Source organism: Schistocerca gregaria, chromosome 7 (assembly GCF_023897955.1).
Source record: "Schistocerca gregaria isolate iqSchGreg1 chromosome 7, iqSchGreg1.2, whole genome shotgun sequence".
Lineage (NCBI taxonomy): Eukaryota > Metazoa > Arthropoda > Insecta > Orthoptera > Acrididae > Schistocerca > Schistocerca gregaria.
Genome location: NC_064926.1, coordinates 317905666 through 317921765, shown reverse-complemented (window position 1 = coordinate 317921765; position 16100 = coordinate 317905666). Strand labels below are relative to the sequence as shown.

At 45.6% G+C, this 16100-nt stretch overlaps 1 protein-coding gene across 1 annotated transcript in view; it reads left to right on the top strand.

Moving 5' to 3' along the window:
* The first annotated feature begins 7910 nt into the window (after window positions 1–7910).
* Window positions 7911–16100, top strand: part of LOC126281677 (high mobility group protein 20A) — an 89645-nt gene continuing 81455 nt past the window's right edge. The window contains exon 1 of the mRNA XM_049980842.1: window positions 7911–8304. Coding sequence (XP_049836799.1) covers window positions 8076–8304 — 229 coding nt within the window. The 5' untranslated portion in view covers window positions 7911–8075. The remainder of the gene's footprint in view (window positions 8305–16100) is intronic.

The following is a 16100-nucleotide window of genomic DNA, read 5'->3' as shown; positions in this document are numbered from 1 at the left end:
TCCTGAATTTAATAGTGTAAAACAGCTTCACTTTCACAAACAGACTTATTAACAGCAGCTTGGTTTCAGCACAGCACCCAGGTGGAAAATTAGGGATGTCCATCAAGATATTCACGAAGAAAGCACCACAATTACTTATGTGAGCATATTCATCAAAAGTAGAAGTCATCTTAGTCTCACAATGAGTTAAAAATTCTTTAACATCTTCTGTACAAATAAATAGGCTTCCAAAGTTGCCTTCATATTCCATGACCGTATCCATGGCTTCAGTGTCTTTAATGTTTCCAAATGTCTTGAGGCACTTGTAATGCAGTTCCTTAAGGATACAGGCCCTTTAACACAATATGCATTAAATATGTCAAAAATGTCGTTTACTTTTTGGCAAAAATCTGCAGTAGCAGTAGCAGATGATGATATGGTGCCACAAGTAACAAGTGTCTCAATGCCTGCTCCTACTGTAGGACTCAACACACGAACTGCAGTGCTTACCTTCATTTTTGAAAATGCTGACAGTTGAACAGCTCTTTTAGTGAACTTGGGGGCCAACTTGTACTTCCTTTCACAATCACTTGAGTACAACTGACAAATGTCCTTCCATGAAGCAGTGCCAATCCATCCTTCATCTGTTGTGTGGATAATGTTATACCTGAATAAATTGTTATGTATGCTTCTTATCAAGCATGGGGTGTCATAAAAAAGTAGATCTTACTACCTTCGTGTACTAAGCATGGATTAACTGGTGTGATACCCAGTCTGTGCCTCCAATCCACAATATTCGAGCCTTGGTCAGTCACACATGATTTTACAACCAAACCAATCTCTGTGAGTTTTTTGACAACATCAAAAAATATGCACGTCAGATGGGTGGCTACTACTGGTCCTTTGGAGAAATAATATACTAATGGCTGTTTAAAATTTGAGAAGATGCCGTCTATCATTATAACTAATGCAGTATTGGCATGTGTGTATGACACCCGTCTACAAATCCAATAACACGATCCCTAGAGCTGTCATATATCAAATTTTCCATTAGTGACATCTCATCCATAGACAAATTAACAATTATATCAGTTTCTGGTAACTGCTGCACTTTCTGCTTTAAAAGATGAAATATGTTATTATTTATCCCACAATTTAATTGCATATCTTCCACATACCTTTGTAAGGTACATAATGATGAAAGGCTAAAACAGTGCGATAAAAAACTGTATCCCAGAGTACTATAATACAACAAATTAAGTGCAAATAGTTTAGTTTTATGTTTCCATCTCGCACCACGTTTTCCATTAAATGGTATACTGATTTGGCTTATCAATAAATCGAGAGCATCTTTTTTCAAGTATTTGGAACCAAATTTTTTTAAATGAGTCCTGTGACGTTATGGTTGCAGTTTATTCTTACGATGGGCACTTTCCTTGTCACATAGTAATTTTGTACAAAGTCTAATGGCACGTTTTTACATTTCACACGATTTTCCAACACGCGAATAATTTCACGCAATCTAAGCATTTTATCTTCAAAATATCTCTGTGTTGCAGATTCCGTTGTTAGTGGTTTTTTATATGTCTCTCGTGTAGGAACACTTGTGGCAGCTGTTTCTTCTGTGTCAGGAGACAGTTTTATTGTTTTTGCAGTACCAGGTTTGTACGGCAATTTTCTCTTCATCGTAACTAGTCGTGGCTTATTCGTCACCCCAAATAACGTAGGAACTGCATTCCATACCAATGTCTTCTTTCCCGCGCTAATGAGCAGGTCTGACTCGAAATGTAACGCACAAACCTTTACGTTATTGTCGAAATAAAGGGCATTTTTTTGCAGCAGGTCCTGTTTTCTACTATTTATTAACCATTTCTTGCTCCTAAAAAAGAGAAAACAAATTTAGTAATTCAATACAGTTTAGAAAAAAATCGTAAATAAGGAGTGCTCTAATATGATGTTTCATACCTCGCAGGGTCCTTAGGAAACCTGAAGAATGACAAATGTGGTGTCTTCTTCCTATTATTACAGCAACTGATTGCGCTACATACGCTGTCTTTCGTGAAAACCATGTTAAAAATGAATATAAACGATACTGTTTACATTTACTGAATACCGTATTCAGCAGCGTAGCTTCTCCACCGTTTGGGGCGCTGTTGTAGCGGTGTATAACAAAAATCAGCGAGAGTGTCGCGACTGTATATATTAGACTGTGGTAATATCCCGCAACATTCTTCGGCGGAACTCGAGAGAGTTGCGCCCTTCGAGGATTGATTTCCGCGATCGTCGAATCGATAGGTTTAGCAGCAGCAGCAGCTGCTGCAGTTCCAGTAGCGGCTCCCGTCGCAGTTCCAGCGGTTCCAGCAGTTCCAGCAGTTCCAACAGTTCCGGCAGCGCAGCCACCAGTGTCAGCAGCAGCAGCAGCAGCCGCCGTCCCCGCAGCGCGACTCCTGTCGCCGATGCAGCCCTTCCTGCTCGCCGTCCTCGTCGCCGGCTGACGCAGTCTGCCCCGTTCGTCGTCATCGCCGCCGCCTCCGCCAGCCCGCCGCCGAGCCCGTCCTCCTCCGCCGCCGCAGCAGCAGGGCGGGGCCCCGGACCCCGCTCCCCGCCGTCGCAGCAGCAGCCGCCGCCGCCGTCTTCGCCTTCCTGGACTTGTGCAGTGTAGTGTAGTGTTCGTCTTCATCTTCGTCTTCGTTGTCTGTCATCCTTGGTGTTTCTTTTTCCCTCATCCCGTTCAGTTGTTTCATTTCACCATGACCACCCCTACCACCACCGCCTCTATCACAGCCATAACTTACACCTCCCCCTCAGCAGCTGCCACCACCATTACTTGGTGTGCTCAAACACCCCCCGCCCCCTACATCCCACCCCTCCTCACCCTTCCCTCCCCAGCTCCCTTTGTCGCTCCTTCTCCCCCAGCCACCTCACCTGACCCCTTCCCTCCACTCCCCCACGCCACTTCATCCGCTCGTGCAGCCCCCGCCAGGGTTGTGGCTCGGAGAGCCACCACCCATGCCGTACCTTCACCAGCACCAGCACCAGCACCAGCACCTGCGCCCGCACCTGCATCATCTGCAGCACCGGCCCCAGCACCACTGCCGGGACCTGCCTCCCCCCACCATCTCCCGGTTGCTCCTGTACCCCGCCCCTCTTCCCATCCTGTAAAACGTCCAAGTGGCACCCCTGCCCACTCCACTCCCAAGAAATCACAGCCCTTTCCCCCTCCTCCCCCCAAAGATGCCATGGATGTCTCCCCGCCCGCCCCTTCTACCACTTCCTCTACCACCCCCTCCTACAGATACCTCCTTTCCCGTCCGGATCCCTCTCTCCTGGAGGCCCGCAACCTCACCTTGCTCCTCTGCCAACACTTTCCTGGCGCCCCTATCTCCCTTCTCACCCCCCGTAGGGACTCCGTCCTTATCACCTCCTCTAGCCCCACCCTCCACACCGACATCCTATCCCGCATCCCCATTACCCGCTTCGGCCCCAATGCCTCTCTCGCCCCTGCTCCTTCCCCTTCCTCCTCCTGTCAACCCCAACCCCCGCATCGCCCGCCAACCCTCACCGCCGTGATCACTCGGCTTAGTCCGACGATCACAGAGGAGGAGGTGTTGGCAGAGCTTAAGGCGCATCCCTACCTCGATGTTCGTGCCGTTCGCCGGATCCACAACCCTGCCGGCCCCACCCACCTTATGCGGGTTTTTTCTGAGCACGCTCCTTTGACCGACCTTCTCCTTAAGGAGGGTGCCCTCCTCTTCAACCGCCGCTATAAGGTCGACCCTTCCCGCTCCCCTCCCCAGTCCATCCGATGCCAGAGGTGCCTGCGCTATAATGCACACCTAACATCTGAGTGCCGCGAGGCCCCTGTCTGCCCGCACTGCAAGCAAGCGCACTTCCTCCGGCAGTGCCCCAACCTTCAGTCCCCTCCATCCTGCAACACCTGTAACCTCCCTCACCCCACATACTCCCAGAAATGCAAGGCTCGACCAGCCCCTTCCACTCCTGAACTCACCGTCCCTGTCCGCCCTCTGGATGACCCTACCCCCCCTGGTAACTCCCTTCGTCCCCCCCCCCCCACTGCCGAGGACATCATCAGCTTTGTCACCATTGTCCTCCAAAACGTCCATCCTTTTCAGCGCCCCCACACCCTCCAGCAGATATCCCTCGCCGCACGCTCCGTGTTCCATCTCAATACCTATGCCACCTACTCCCATAACCAGGCCCACTTCACCTTCTCCCGTCTTGACACCCTCGTCTAAATTCCCATCATGGCGCGACAGCACCGTATCTTGTTCAATAACATCTGCTCCCTTCCTGTCAACAAGAACCTCCTTCTGCATACCTTCACGACCCACCGCGTGGATGCCTTCCTCCTGAACGAAACCTTTCTCCAGCCCCACATCACCGTCCACACCTCCCCCTACCTCCTTCATCGCTCCGACAATCCCCTCCCAATAGCGCGTGGTGGAGTCGCCATTGGCCACCACCGCCAGATCCCTGTTCGGCTCTAACCCCTCCTTCCTGACCCCACAGAACATCTGATCCTCAGCCTCTTCTTCCCCGGCGTCACCATTACCTGTGCCACCATTTATGTCCGCTCCACTGCCCCTATTCCTTTCGACTTCCTTTCCCACATCGACCGTACCTTCTCCTCCTACGTGATTGCCGCCGACCTTAACATCCATAGTCGCTCCGCTGCCCAGCTACGGCGGTGGCATCGGTTCCTCGCCACCCTCCAAGGAGATGTCCTTCCTCTTCCCCAACACACCCGCCCTGAATCCAATACCACTCCCGATGTTGTCCTGGCCTCCCCCAACCTCCTTGGCCGCATAGCAGTGGACGTCCTTGATCCTATTGGCAGTGACTATCTCCCTGTCCTCCTTACCATATCTGACGGTCGTCGCCCCCGTCCGGACCCTTGCCTTGACCCACCCCCCAAGTATGTCCATGATTACTCCCGTGCCGACTGGAATGCCTACCGGGATACCCTTACTGCCCGAGTCGATAGCCACCCCCTCACCTACCACCAACCTGATGACATCACCCATGCCGCGTCCTTTCTCCAGCAGACCTTGTCTGAGGCCGTGGAGGCCCACATCCCTACTGTCGCTATCCACCCGCACTGTCCCACTTTACCCCCACAGGCCGTTCTCCTCCTTCGAGAATCCCGTCGTCTTTACCGTGCCTTCCTTCACACGCGTGACCGGGACACACTACGACGCCACCGGCAACTCCAGAGACACATCCGGAACTTGCTCGCGGCTAAGAAACGCCGGGACTGGCGACAGACATGCACCCGTCTTAATGCTACCCTACCTCTTAACTCGTCCAAGTACTGGTCTGCCTTCCGCCGCCCTACCGGATCTAAACCCCCCCCCCTTACTATCCTCTCCTCCATAATGATCGTCCCTTTCCTGACAACCTTAGTAAGGCCAACCACTTTGCCTCCTACCTCACAGATATCTTTACCGTCCCTGACGATCCCCAGTTCGATTATTCCCTCTTCCCCGATGTCCGCGATCGAACTGACACCTCTGTCCCTCCACTCGCTCCTGGCTTCCAATACTTGGACAACATTACACACACCGAACTCAATACCCCTATCACTACTCAAGACATCCTAGCTATACTCTGCACCAAACGCAACACCACTCCTGGTCACGACCGTGTTACTTACCGTCACCTCCGTGAAGCTCCCGCCTCCTTCCTCTCCACCCTGGCCAGACTGTACACTGTGGTCTTGTCCACCGGCTTCTACCCCGACCTGTGGAAAACCTCCCGGATCCTAATGTTCCTCAAACCTGATAAACCACCTTCCGCTGTCTCCTCCTACCGTCCTATAAGCCTTACCTCGGTCTTCAGCAAGGTCCTGGAATCCATTCTTACCCGCCGCATCCACCAGCACCTCCACCAGCACCGCTTCCTTCCCTCCACCCAATGTGGCTTTCGGCCATCCTTCTCTGCCGATGACCTTCTCCTTCACCTCACTCACCTCCTCTCAGAGCAACTCAACTCCCGTCGCCCTGCCATCTTCCTCTCCCTCGACCTTGAACGCGCATATGACCGTGTATTGCATTCTGGTCTCCTCTACAAGCTCCAAACCTTTGCCCGTCCCATAAACTACGTCCGTCTGGTCGCCTCCTTCATTTCCCACCGTCCTTCCTATGTCACCATCCACAACACGGATTCCTACACCTTCTACCCCTCCGCCGGTGTGCCCCAAGGCTCCGTCCTTTCCCCTCTTATTTACCTTCTTTATACGGCGGACATGCCTCCGCCTGCACCCCCCCTACACCTTCTCCAGTACGCCGATGAGACCGCCTTCCTAGCCCTCGCCCCCACCCTGCAACGCTCCCAGCACCTTCTCCAATCCCATCTTGACCGGTTCATCTCTTGGTGTAACCAGTGGTTGCTCAAGGTCAATCCTTCCAAGACCCAGGCAATCATCGTAGGCAAAACCACCCCTTCCTTCCGTCTCCTTGATTTCTATCTTACCATTTATGGCCGTCCTATTAACCTCACCCCCACCCTCAAGTATCTTGGCGTCACCCTTGATCGTCGCCTCTCCTGGACCCCTCATCTCCGGACAATCCAAGCCAAGGCACGCCCCCGACTCCGCCTCCTCAAGCTCCTCTCTGGCCGCACATGGGGTCTGGACCCATCCACCGTCCTCCACACCTATAAATCCCTCATCCGTCCTATCCTTTGTTATGCCCATCCCGCCTGGATCTCCGCCCCTCCTACCTTTTACCAATCCCTTCAAATCCTTGAACGCCATGCACTCCGCCTCGCCTATCGCATCCGCCTCCCTTCCCCCACGCGGATCCTCTATGACCTCATCCCCTTCCCACACCTCCTCCTTTTCCTCGAACGGATACGGATCCTCTACACCTCCCGCAAGCTTGATCCTCCCCACCCGCTTGTCTCTCCCATCCTCTCCCACCCCAACCCTCTGCCGCGCCTGTACTCCTGTATCCCACCTGTTCTCCATCTTCACACTCTCCACACCCTCTCCCAAGGTGGCTTCCGCCAACTCCCTCTCCTGGATGATGCCCTCCTCCCCTCCATCTACCCCTCCTACCAACTTTGAGCCTTCCCTCTCCTCTCCTTATCCTGTGGGCACCCTCTCTCCCTTCTCTCCCTCCCTCCTTCCCTCCCCTCCCCCTCTCCCTGGGCTTCCGCACACCACCCCCCCCCCTCTCCCATCCTCTCCCCATTGGCATCAACCCCTCCCCCATTCTCTCCTACCCTCGCCCCTTCCCTCTGGCAGGTCCCCGGCCTTACTCGTGTGACAAGTACATCACCAACCGCCGGAGATTGTCACCGCAGTGCTTATGTGTTTTGTCGTCCCGCTAGTGCATCCGTGTCTCTTGTTCCGTGCTCCATCGTTCACGTGTGCTACTTTGTATCTCCCCGTTATGTGCTGTGTGAATCACTTTTAACTTGACTGCTCCACAGTGAACGGCTTCTGTTATTTTACTCTGTTTTGTCTACTGTTTTTTAACCTCCATGTCTCTGTGTGTCTATTACTGCTTGTACTATGTTCATGTCTGTGGCCGAAGAGCGGCTTAGTTACGCCGCTGCTGGCCTACCTATGTATAGGTTTAAAATAACAATAAAGAAAAAAAAATATCCCGCAACCAATACCAGTCAAGTCTTTGCTATCTGAACCTAAGATTAAAACCTACAAGAAGATAATCGAATTTGTGTGTAATGCACAGAGAAAGGTTGAATGTTTAATAGTAAACTATGACAAACGAAAAAAGCGAAGTTAAACTAAAAGAATGGGATATTATGTGAACAAAGGTATTATTATTATGCAGCAATGATTGACTGGTGTCTAACGCAAGTAAAAAATAAATAAAAAATTAAAATCATTCCTTGGACATCACTATTAATGTCGGTGTGCATTTCGAGTGGAGCGTCTTGACGTTTGATTAGCTTTGCTAGGAACAGTATGTTTATGTCCGGTGTTGTTTGTTATGAACGGTGATTTGAAAGTGCTTGTGAATTTGTTAATCCGCTATTAGTTTACGTTTCCCAGTGTAACTGACTCGTATTTACAATTTCTGTTAACATTCAAAGGACGGTATTTGATTATGGATCCACTTGTGTCAGATCTTTATGCCATCCACGAGGGTATTAAGGTGGAGCCGGAATCGAAGGAGAATACGGCCCAGGACTCAACAAACACAACACAGTCAGACAGTTCTGGCCATCCACCAGTCGTTCCATCATCCGCTGCCCAACCAACAGCACCTCAACAACCTGCAGCAGCCGTCTCACCAAATCATTCAAGTGTGGACAACCAGAATTCATCACAGAACGGTGCGTTGAGGGATTATTTTGTTCTTAGACTCTGAGAATTTCGCAAATCTCCGAGCTGTAAACAAGCTTTCACTTAAACAGTTTTCGACAGTAATATTTAGTGAACGTTCATGATAATGCTACGAAGAAGAATAAGAATAACAAGACATCCCTCCAGAGCGTGGCAATGAATTGTTTACACATTGTCGGTTGGAAAAAACGCCTTCACTGGCGAACTAGATGACTTTAATTTTATTTTTATCTGTATTGGGTTTTGTGTGAGGTGGTCGATCACTCTTTAGTTACATTTTTTGTTTCGTTTTGCAAACAAAGCCCTCCCTATTTTATTTCAAATCTATCTTTTACTGATAGTTAATGGAAACCCTCAGCCGTTGACAGGTGTTGTTGGTATACCTCTATGGGGGCAGCCAAAAATGTGAGCCTTGACCGGGACTCGAACCCAAGATCTCCTACTTACATGGTAGACGCTCTATCCATTGGAGCTACCAAGCACACAGATGAATAGCGCAACCCCAGCTTATCCCTTGCACGCTTCCTATGAGACCCACATTCTCAACTGTCCACAATCTACATACATAATGTTCCTAATATATATTTGCCCATTCACTCATTACTCACACACACTGAGGTGACGATACCCCTAAGAGTTTGGGCAACTTGTGTGCATTCACACAGACGAAGGTCGATGGCCAGGTAGCTTTTAACTGTATATGAAAGTAGTAACTGTTCTCGAAAGAACAGATACCATTGATGACTGTGCAGCTGCTATTGAAATAAATGATAATTAATTAAAACCCTCAGCTGTCAACAGGAGTTGTCGATGATCCTCGATGGGGACAGCTGAAAATGTGTGCCCTGACAGGGACTCGAACCCGGATCTCCTGCTTACATGGCATACGCTCTATCCATCTGAGCCACTGAGGACACAGATGAATAGTGTGACTGCAGGGACTTATCCCTTGCACTCTTCCTGTGAGACCCATATTCCCAACTTTCCACAATCTACATACGTAGTGTTCGTAATAGATATTTGCCCGTTCACTCATTACTCGTGCTGGGCAACCTGTGCGCATTCGCACAGACGAAGGTCACTGGCCGGGTAGCCTTTAACTATATATGAAGATAGTAACTGTTCTCAAAGCATGCAAGGGATAAGTCCCTGCAGTTGTGCTATTCATCTGTGTCCTTGGTGGCTCAGATGGATGGAGTGTTTGCCATGTAATCAGGAGATCCCGGGTTCGAGTCCCGGTCGAGGCACACATTTTCATCTGTCCCCATCGAGGTATACCAATGACACCTGCCAGCAGCTGAGGGTTTCAATTAACTATCATTTATTTCTAGAAAAGCTGCACGGTCATCAATGGTATCTGTTTTTTCAAGAACAGTTACTATCTTCATCTGTCTTTTAAGATGGACCCTTCCTGCTCCTTCCAAGCGTGCCAATCATTAGTAACAGCGTGTAGGATCATCATTTACTCTTATCAGGGCTTATAAATTTTAAGGAAAAAATTTCCGCAGTGTTCTGTACTGTTGAAAATGAGTTTTTAGGATTAGTAAACAACATGATACCACGCCGAGGAATTGAGCACACTATTAACACGGTGGAGATACTAGTAACTAGTAACAACAACACTAACACATTTGCTAAACAAATATCAAGAAACAAACAAAATTTTCCAAGGATAATGTTTTTTGGATGAGAGATATTAAACATTTGAAAACATTGTACTGCAGTGGGAAAAAAAGTTTTCAACCAGATGTACTACTTGTAACTATATAAAGTATTAATTAAAGATTTTTGTGACATACTTATTAGCTTCGCCAATTTGCAACTACTTATTCACCTTCCAGTATAACTAAAGCCTACGGTTATGCTACATCTTTTGGTCTATCACCACAATATTTTTTTTCCTTTTAAATCACTTCTTATCATGATGTATTTTGTAGCCTCTTAACTCACAACCCATCAATTGCCTTTCAACCTGACTTAGGCCCCAGACTACCCTCAGACCAGCCAGTCACCACAACAACAAGCAAAATCCAGTTCACTAACTGTCTTCGTGAGACATATTAAATGTCTATCTATCTATGGTAAGACAGAGATTTAGGAACCAGGTTTTAAACTGTAGGACTTCCCAAAAAATGGTTCAAATGGCTCTGAGCACTATGGGACTCAACTGCTGTGGTCATTAGTCCCCTAGAACTTAGAACTACTTAAACCTAACTAACCTAAGGACATCACACACATCCATGCCCGAGGCAGGATTCGAACCTGCGACCGTAGCAGTCGCACGGTTCCGGACTGCGCGCCTAGAACCGCGAGACCACCGCGGCCGGCAGGGACTCTGACCACAATCTATTGGTTATGAACTGTAGATTAAAACTGAAGAAATTGCAAAAAGGTAGGAATTTAAGGAGATGGGACCTGGATAAACTGACTAAACCAGAGGTTGTACAGAGTTTCAGGGAGAGCATAAGGCAACAATTGACAGGAATGGTGGAGAGAAATACAGTAGAAGACGAATGGGTAGCTCTGAGGGATGAAGTAGTAAAGGCAGCAGAGGATCAAGTAGGTAAAAAGATGAGGGCTAGTAGAAATCCTTGGGTAACAGAAGAAATATTGAATTTAATTGATGATAGGAGAAAATATAAAAATGCAGTAAATGAAGCAGGCAGAAAGGAATACAAATGTCTCAAAAAAGAGATCAACAGGAAGTGCAAAATGGCTAAGCAGGCATGGCTAGAGGACAAATGTAAGGATGTAGAAGCTTATCTCACTAGGGGTAAGATAGATACAGCTTCGGGGAAGATCAGTTTGGATTCCGTAGAAATTTTGGAACACATGAGGCAATACTGAACCTACAACTTATCTTAGAAACTAGATTAAGGAAAGGCAAACCTACGTTTCTAGCAGTTGTAGACTTAGAGAAAGCTTTTGACAATGTTGACTGGAATACTCTCTTTCAAATTCTAAAGGTGGCAGGGGTAAAATACAGGGAGCGAAAGGCTATTTACAATTTGTACAGAAAGCAGATGGCAGTTGTAAGAGTCGATGGGCATGAAAGGGAAGCCGTGGTTGGGAAGGGAGTGAGACAGTGTTGTAGCCTCTCCCCGATGTTATTCAATCTGTATATTGAGCAAGCAGTAAAGGAAACAAAAGGAAAATTTGGAGTAGGTATTAAAATCCATGAAGAAGAAATTAAAACTTTGATATTCGCCGATGACATTGTAATTCTGTCAGAGACAGAAAAGGACTTGGAAGAGCAGTTGAACAGAATGGATAGGGTCTTGAAAGGAGGATATAAGATGAACATCAACAAAAGCAAAACGAGGATAATGGAATGTAGTAGAATTAAGTCGGGTGATGCTGAGGGAATTAGATTAGGAAATGAGACTCTTAAAGTAGTAAAGGAGTTTTGTTATTTGGGGAGCAAAATAACTGATGATAGTCGAAGTAGAGAGGATATAAAATGTAGACTGGCAATGGCAAGGAAAGCGTTTCTGAAAAAGAGAAATTTGTTAACATCGAGTATAGATTTAAGTGTCAGGAAGTCGTTCCTGAAAGTATTTGTATGGAGTGTAGCCATGTATGGAAGTGAAACATGGACAATAAATAGTTTGGACAAGAAGAGAATAGAAGCTTTCGAAATGTGGTGCTACAGAAAAATGTTGAAGATTAGGTGGGTAGATCACGTAACTAATGAGGATGTATTGAATATGATTGGGAAGAAGAGAAGTTTGTGGCACAACTTGACTAGAAGAAGAGATCGGCTGGTAGGACATGTTCTGAGGCATCAAGGGATTACAAATTTAGCATTGGAGGGCAAGGTGGAGGGTAAAAATCATAGAGGGATACCAAGAGATAAATACACTAAGCAGATTCAGAAGGATGTAGGTTGCAGTAGGTACTGGGAGATGAAGGAGCTTGCACAGGATAGATTAGCATGAAGAGCTGCATCAAACCAGTCTCAGGACTGAAGACAACAACAACAACAACACAATCTATGTCGCAAATCAGAATAACTAAATGTCATACTTTTTTTGTTTCATATTCCACACATCATTTTTATTATAAATCAAAATGACCTGTAAATAAAACAGACAATGTACAAACAAAACACTGTGTGCGGCAATTATGTAACATATGACGTTACATTTCAAAGAATACAGCAATGATTTCTGTTGTTCGTGAGATCCACATTTCTTTCCATCAGTATTTTGAGCTTGTTGACTACATGCCATAATTAACAGTCAGCTTAATCATCATTTAGCAGGCCAGTCCACAAACTTTACACTATACTCATTGTAGGGTAACCATGGCCCATGTTTTGTAAGAAGTATAATTAAGTTGATGATACAGAAAGGGGTAAAAGTTACATATTGGACCTCCCTTTCATTTTTCAGTATGTCATTACCAGTTAATTTATAACCACAACCATATTTTCTGCTTTCACATTAATTGGTTTCTCCAACTCATGACCAGATTGTCACCTTCCAACCTAACTAGACCATGGGCTATGCTGCAGATCAATCTGTCAGCACAACTAAGATTTCAAGGGGGGGGGGGGGGGGGGGGGGGTCCAGTACATAAATTTAACCCAGTACAGGTCTAATCTTAAACTGTTAACATATTTTGGAAAATATGCTATTACACAGACTTTTGTAAGCATGTAGGGTAATTTTATGATCTATCAAAAGTAAAGATTTGATTCTAAATCGAGAAAAATAGCCTAAAACCATTACATCACATCCACTGAAGTTTACTGTCACAGTAATTATTTCAATAAATACCTTTTACTAAATGACTGATAGGCCAACATACACTCACATTACTGTGTCTTCGTGTAAGGTGTCTCATAACTCCATCAGACCTGAAACTTTCTGGCAGATTAAAAATGTGTGCTGGATCGAGACTCGAACTCTGGAAGTCAGTCCTAAGTGGGCAAGTGCTCTACCATCTTGAGCTACCCAAGCACGACGTGCGGTCTGCCCTCGCAGCTTTAATTCCGCCAGTAACCTGTCTCTTACCTTCCAGGCTTCACAGAAGCTCTCCTTCACACCTTGCAGAACTAGTATTCCTGGAAGAAAGTATATTGTGGAGACGTGGCTTAGCCGCAGAATTACATTTTCACTCTGCAGCGGAGTGTGCACTGATACAAAGCTTCCTGGCAGATTAAAACTGTGTGCCGGACCGAGACTTGAACTCAGGACCTCCTTCCACTGGTCCTTAGACCAGGGACATTTATATATATACCATTTAAATACAGTTACCCATTCATTCTTGTTATTAGTGAGTTTCAGACAGCTCCTGAAACATGATAATAAAGTCTTTTACATCAAATCAAATTATTCTGTCACTGACTTTTCAGAAGACATTCTAAACAACCATTACATTGCCTAAATACATCAGCACACTATTATGCTTCACCAACACTTCAAAGTGTTGACAGTCTTCAATAACATACATACAACTACTAGAATTGTTTATCAAGTGTATCCAAGTAAAATCTAAACCTTTTTAACTACTAACATACATTACAATGGCTGTGATTACCCATCTCAACTTTTTAGGTATATTTAATACAAATTCTGCTATTATTGGTAAAACTTTGTAGCCTAACTGTTTCTTCATGCAGTCTCTTTCCATTCTTTTTCAAGCATCTTTCCATTATCGTGGGTGAGATGCTACAGTGATGAAATTTGAGAGAATCATCCTGATGTTGATCTGTTGAGATTTCTGCAAATCTTATTAGGCAACCATGTCACCTGTGGTTGCCTTGTTGGCCACATTAGTAGAGCTGCAATGTCTCTGGTCAACCAAAAGTTGTGATTCCGCCCTTCTGTTCACAATTTACAGTTCCTGCTGTAGAAAGTTAAACCTCAAATAGGGAGAGTGAGTGTGGGTGTTTATGGTTTCATTTAATCCAACAAGTTGTTCCTGTTCAGTAACAGCGATCAGTCTTGTCCTTTATCTCTTTGACATTCCAAGTGCCATTTTCATCTTCCCAGACTTTCTGCTGTACAACCATTCTTGATAGGTCTTCAATAACCTATCGCATTGACATCCACATTTTATTGGTTGTTTGTTCATGTATATACAGAATTGACCAGTTTTTACAGAGCCATTGGAGAAGTGGAGGTCAACATCCAGGAAGGCAGCATGCAAAGCTGTGGAGAAGCAGCTGGGAGAGAGGATGGTTTCCAGGAAGGCAGCATGCAGAGCTGTGGAGAAGCAACTGAGAGAGAAGATGTTTAGGCTGTGAGGAATGTTGATAGTGTTTTGACCTTGGGCTAAGATCATGAAGATACAGGCAGTGAGCTGGGATTTGCTTATTCCCTCAAGGAGAAGCAGTTATGGGCAAAGACCTAGTAGTTGGGTCTATAAGCAATGAGGTGGTGACACTGAAGTCTGTAAGACTTTTGGAGAGAGATGTTCAACATTATCAAGGTCACAGATATTGGTGAGGGCTAGTAGGGGGAGGCTTGTGTAGGCAGGTGGTGTCATTAGTGACAAGTAGGGTCCATGTGCTTATAAATAAGCAGATAAAAGTGTCCACTCCTTCCTAACTAACTACATCAATGTTAACTAGATGTGGCTCAAATTTAAGAAATAATGTTGATAAGTTTTATACCAGCTAAATTGGTAAGAGACGGCACAAATCCCTGTGGGACACAAACCAGGTTCCAACACTTGCAAAAGCAATGAAAAAAGCATAACAGATTTAAAAGAACACAAGATCTCCAAGACTGGCAATGGTGTATCGTAGTTCAAAATTTAGCTCTTGTTTTTAGTACTTTCTTCAGTATTTAATACTTCCCATAATAATACTCTGTTACAAAATCTGGCAGAGATTCCAAAGAAATTCTGCTTATATTTAAAGTATACCAGCTCAAGTACACAGTCGGCACCTGCACAATAGCAATAGTAACAATGCCGATGACAACACCTATAAAGCAGTGTTACTAAACATGGTTTTCCGAAAACCGTTCTTTAAAGAATACTCAGTAAATATTCCAGAATTCAAATCAAGAACATCAGCCAAAGTGAGTAATTTAGAAGTAGACACCCTCAGTATAGCAAAGCAGTGTAACTCATTTAATAAAGGCCAGACTTCCAGCCCAGTTTGTATGTCAGTTAGGTTCCTTTCAGAATATGCTGATATAATGGCTCTGTGATTAACAGTCATATTCAACTGCTCCCTCAATGAAAGATCCTTACCTAAAGACTGGAAAATTGCTCAGGTCACATCAGGCTGCAATAAAGGGAATAGAAGTAATTTGCTGAATTATAGAGCCATATCATTTACATAGATTCGCAGTAGAATTTTGGAAGGTATGCTGTGTTTAAACATTTTAAAATACCTGAGAGACAATGATCTGTTAACACACAACTACCACAGATTCATAAAATATCATTCTTGCGAACCATAACTGACACGTTCTTCTTGCAAAGTAATGAATACTATCAACGAGATATTGCAAGTTGATTCCATGATTCTAGATTTCTGGTAGGCTGTTTACATTATTACTGGCAAGCAGCCACCAATCATTTTGCGTGCCTGTAGAGTATTGTCTCAGTTGCATGGCTGGATTTGTGATTTCCTGTCTGTTCGTAATAATTAATGCATAGTCACCTAGTAGAACAGAAGTGATATCTGCAGTACTGTAATGTAGTTTTACAGGCCCTCTGATGTTCTTAAACTATATAAATGATTTGGAAGATAATCTGAATAGCCCTCTCAGATTGCAGATGATGCTGTTGTTTGCCACCCAGTGAAGTTATCAGAATATGAAAA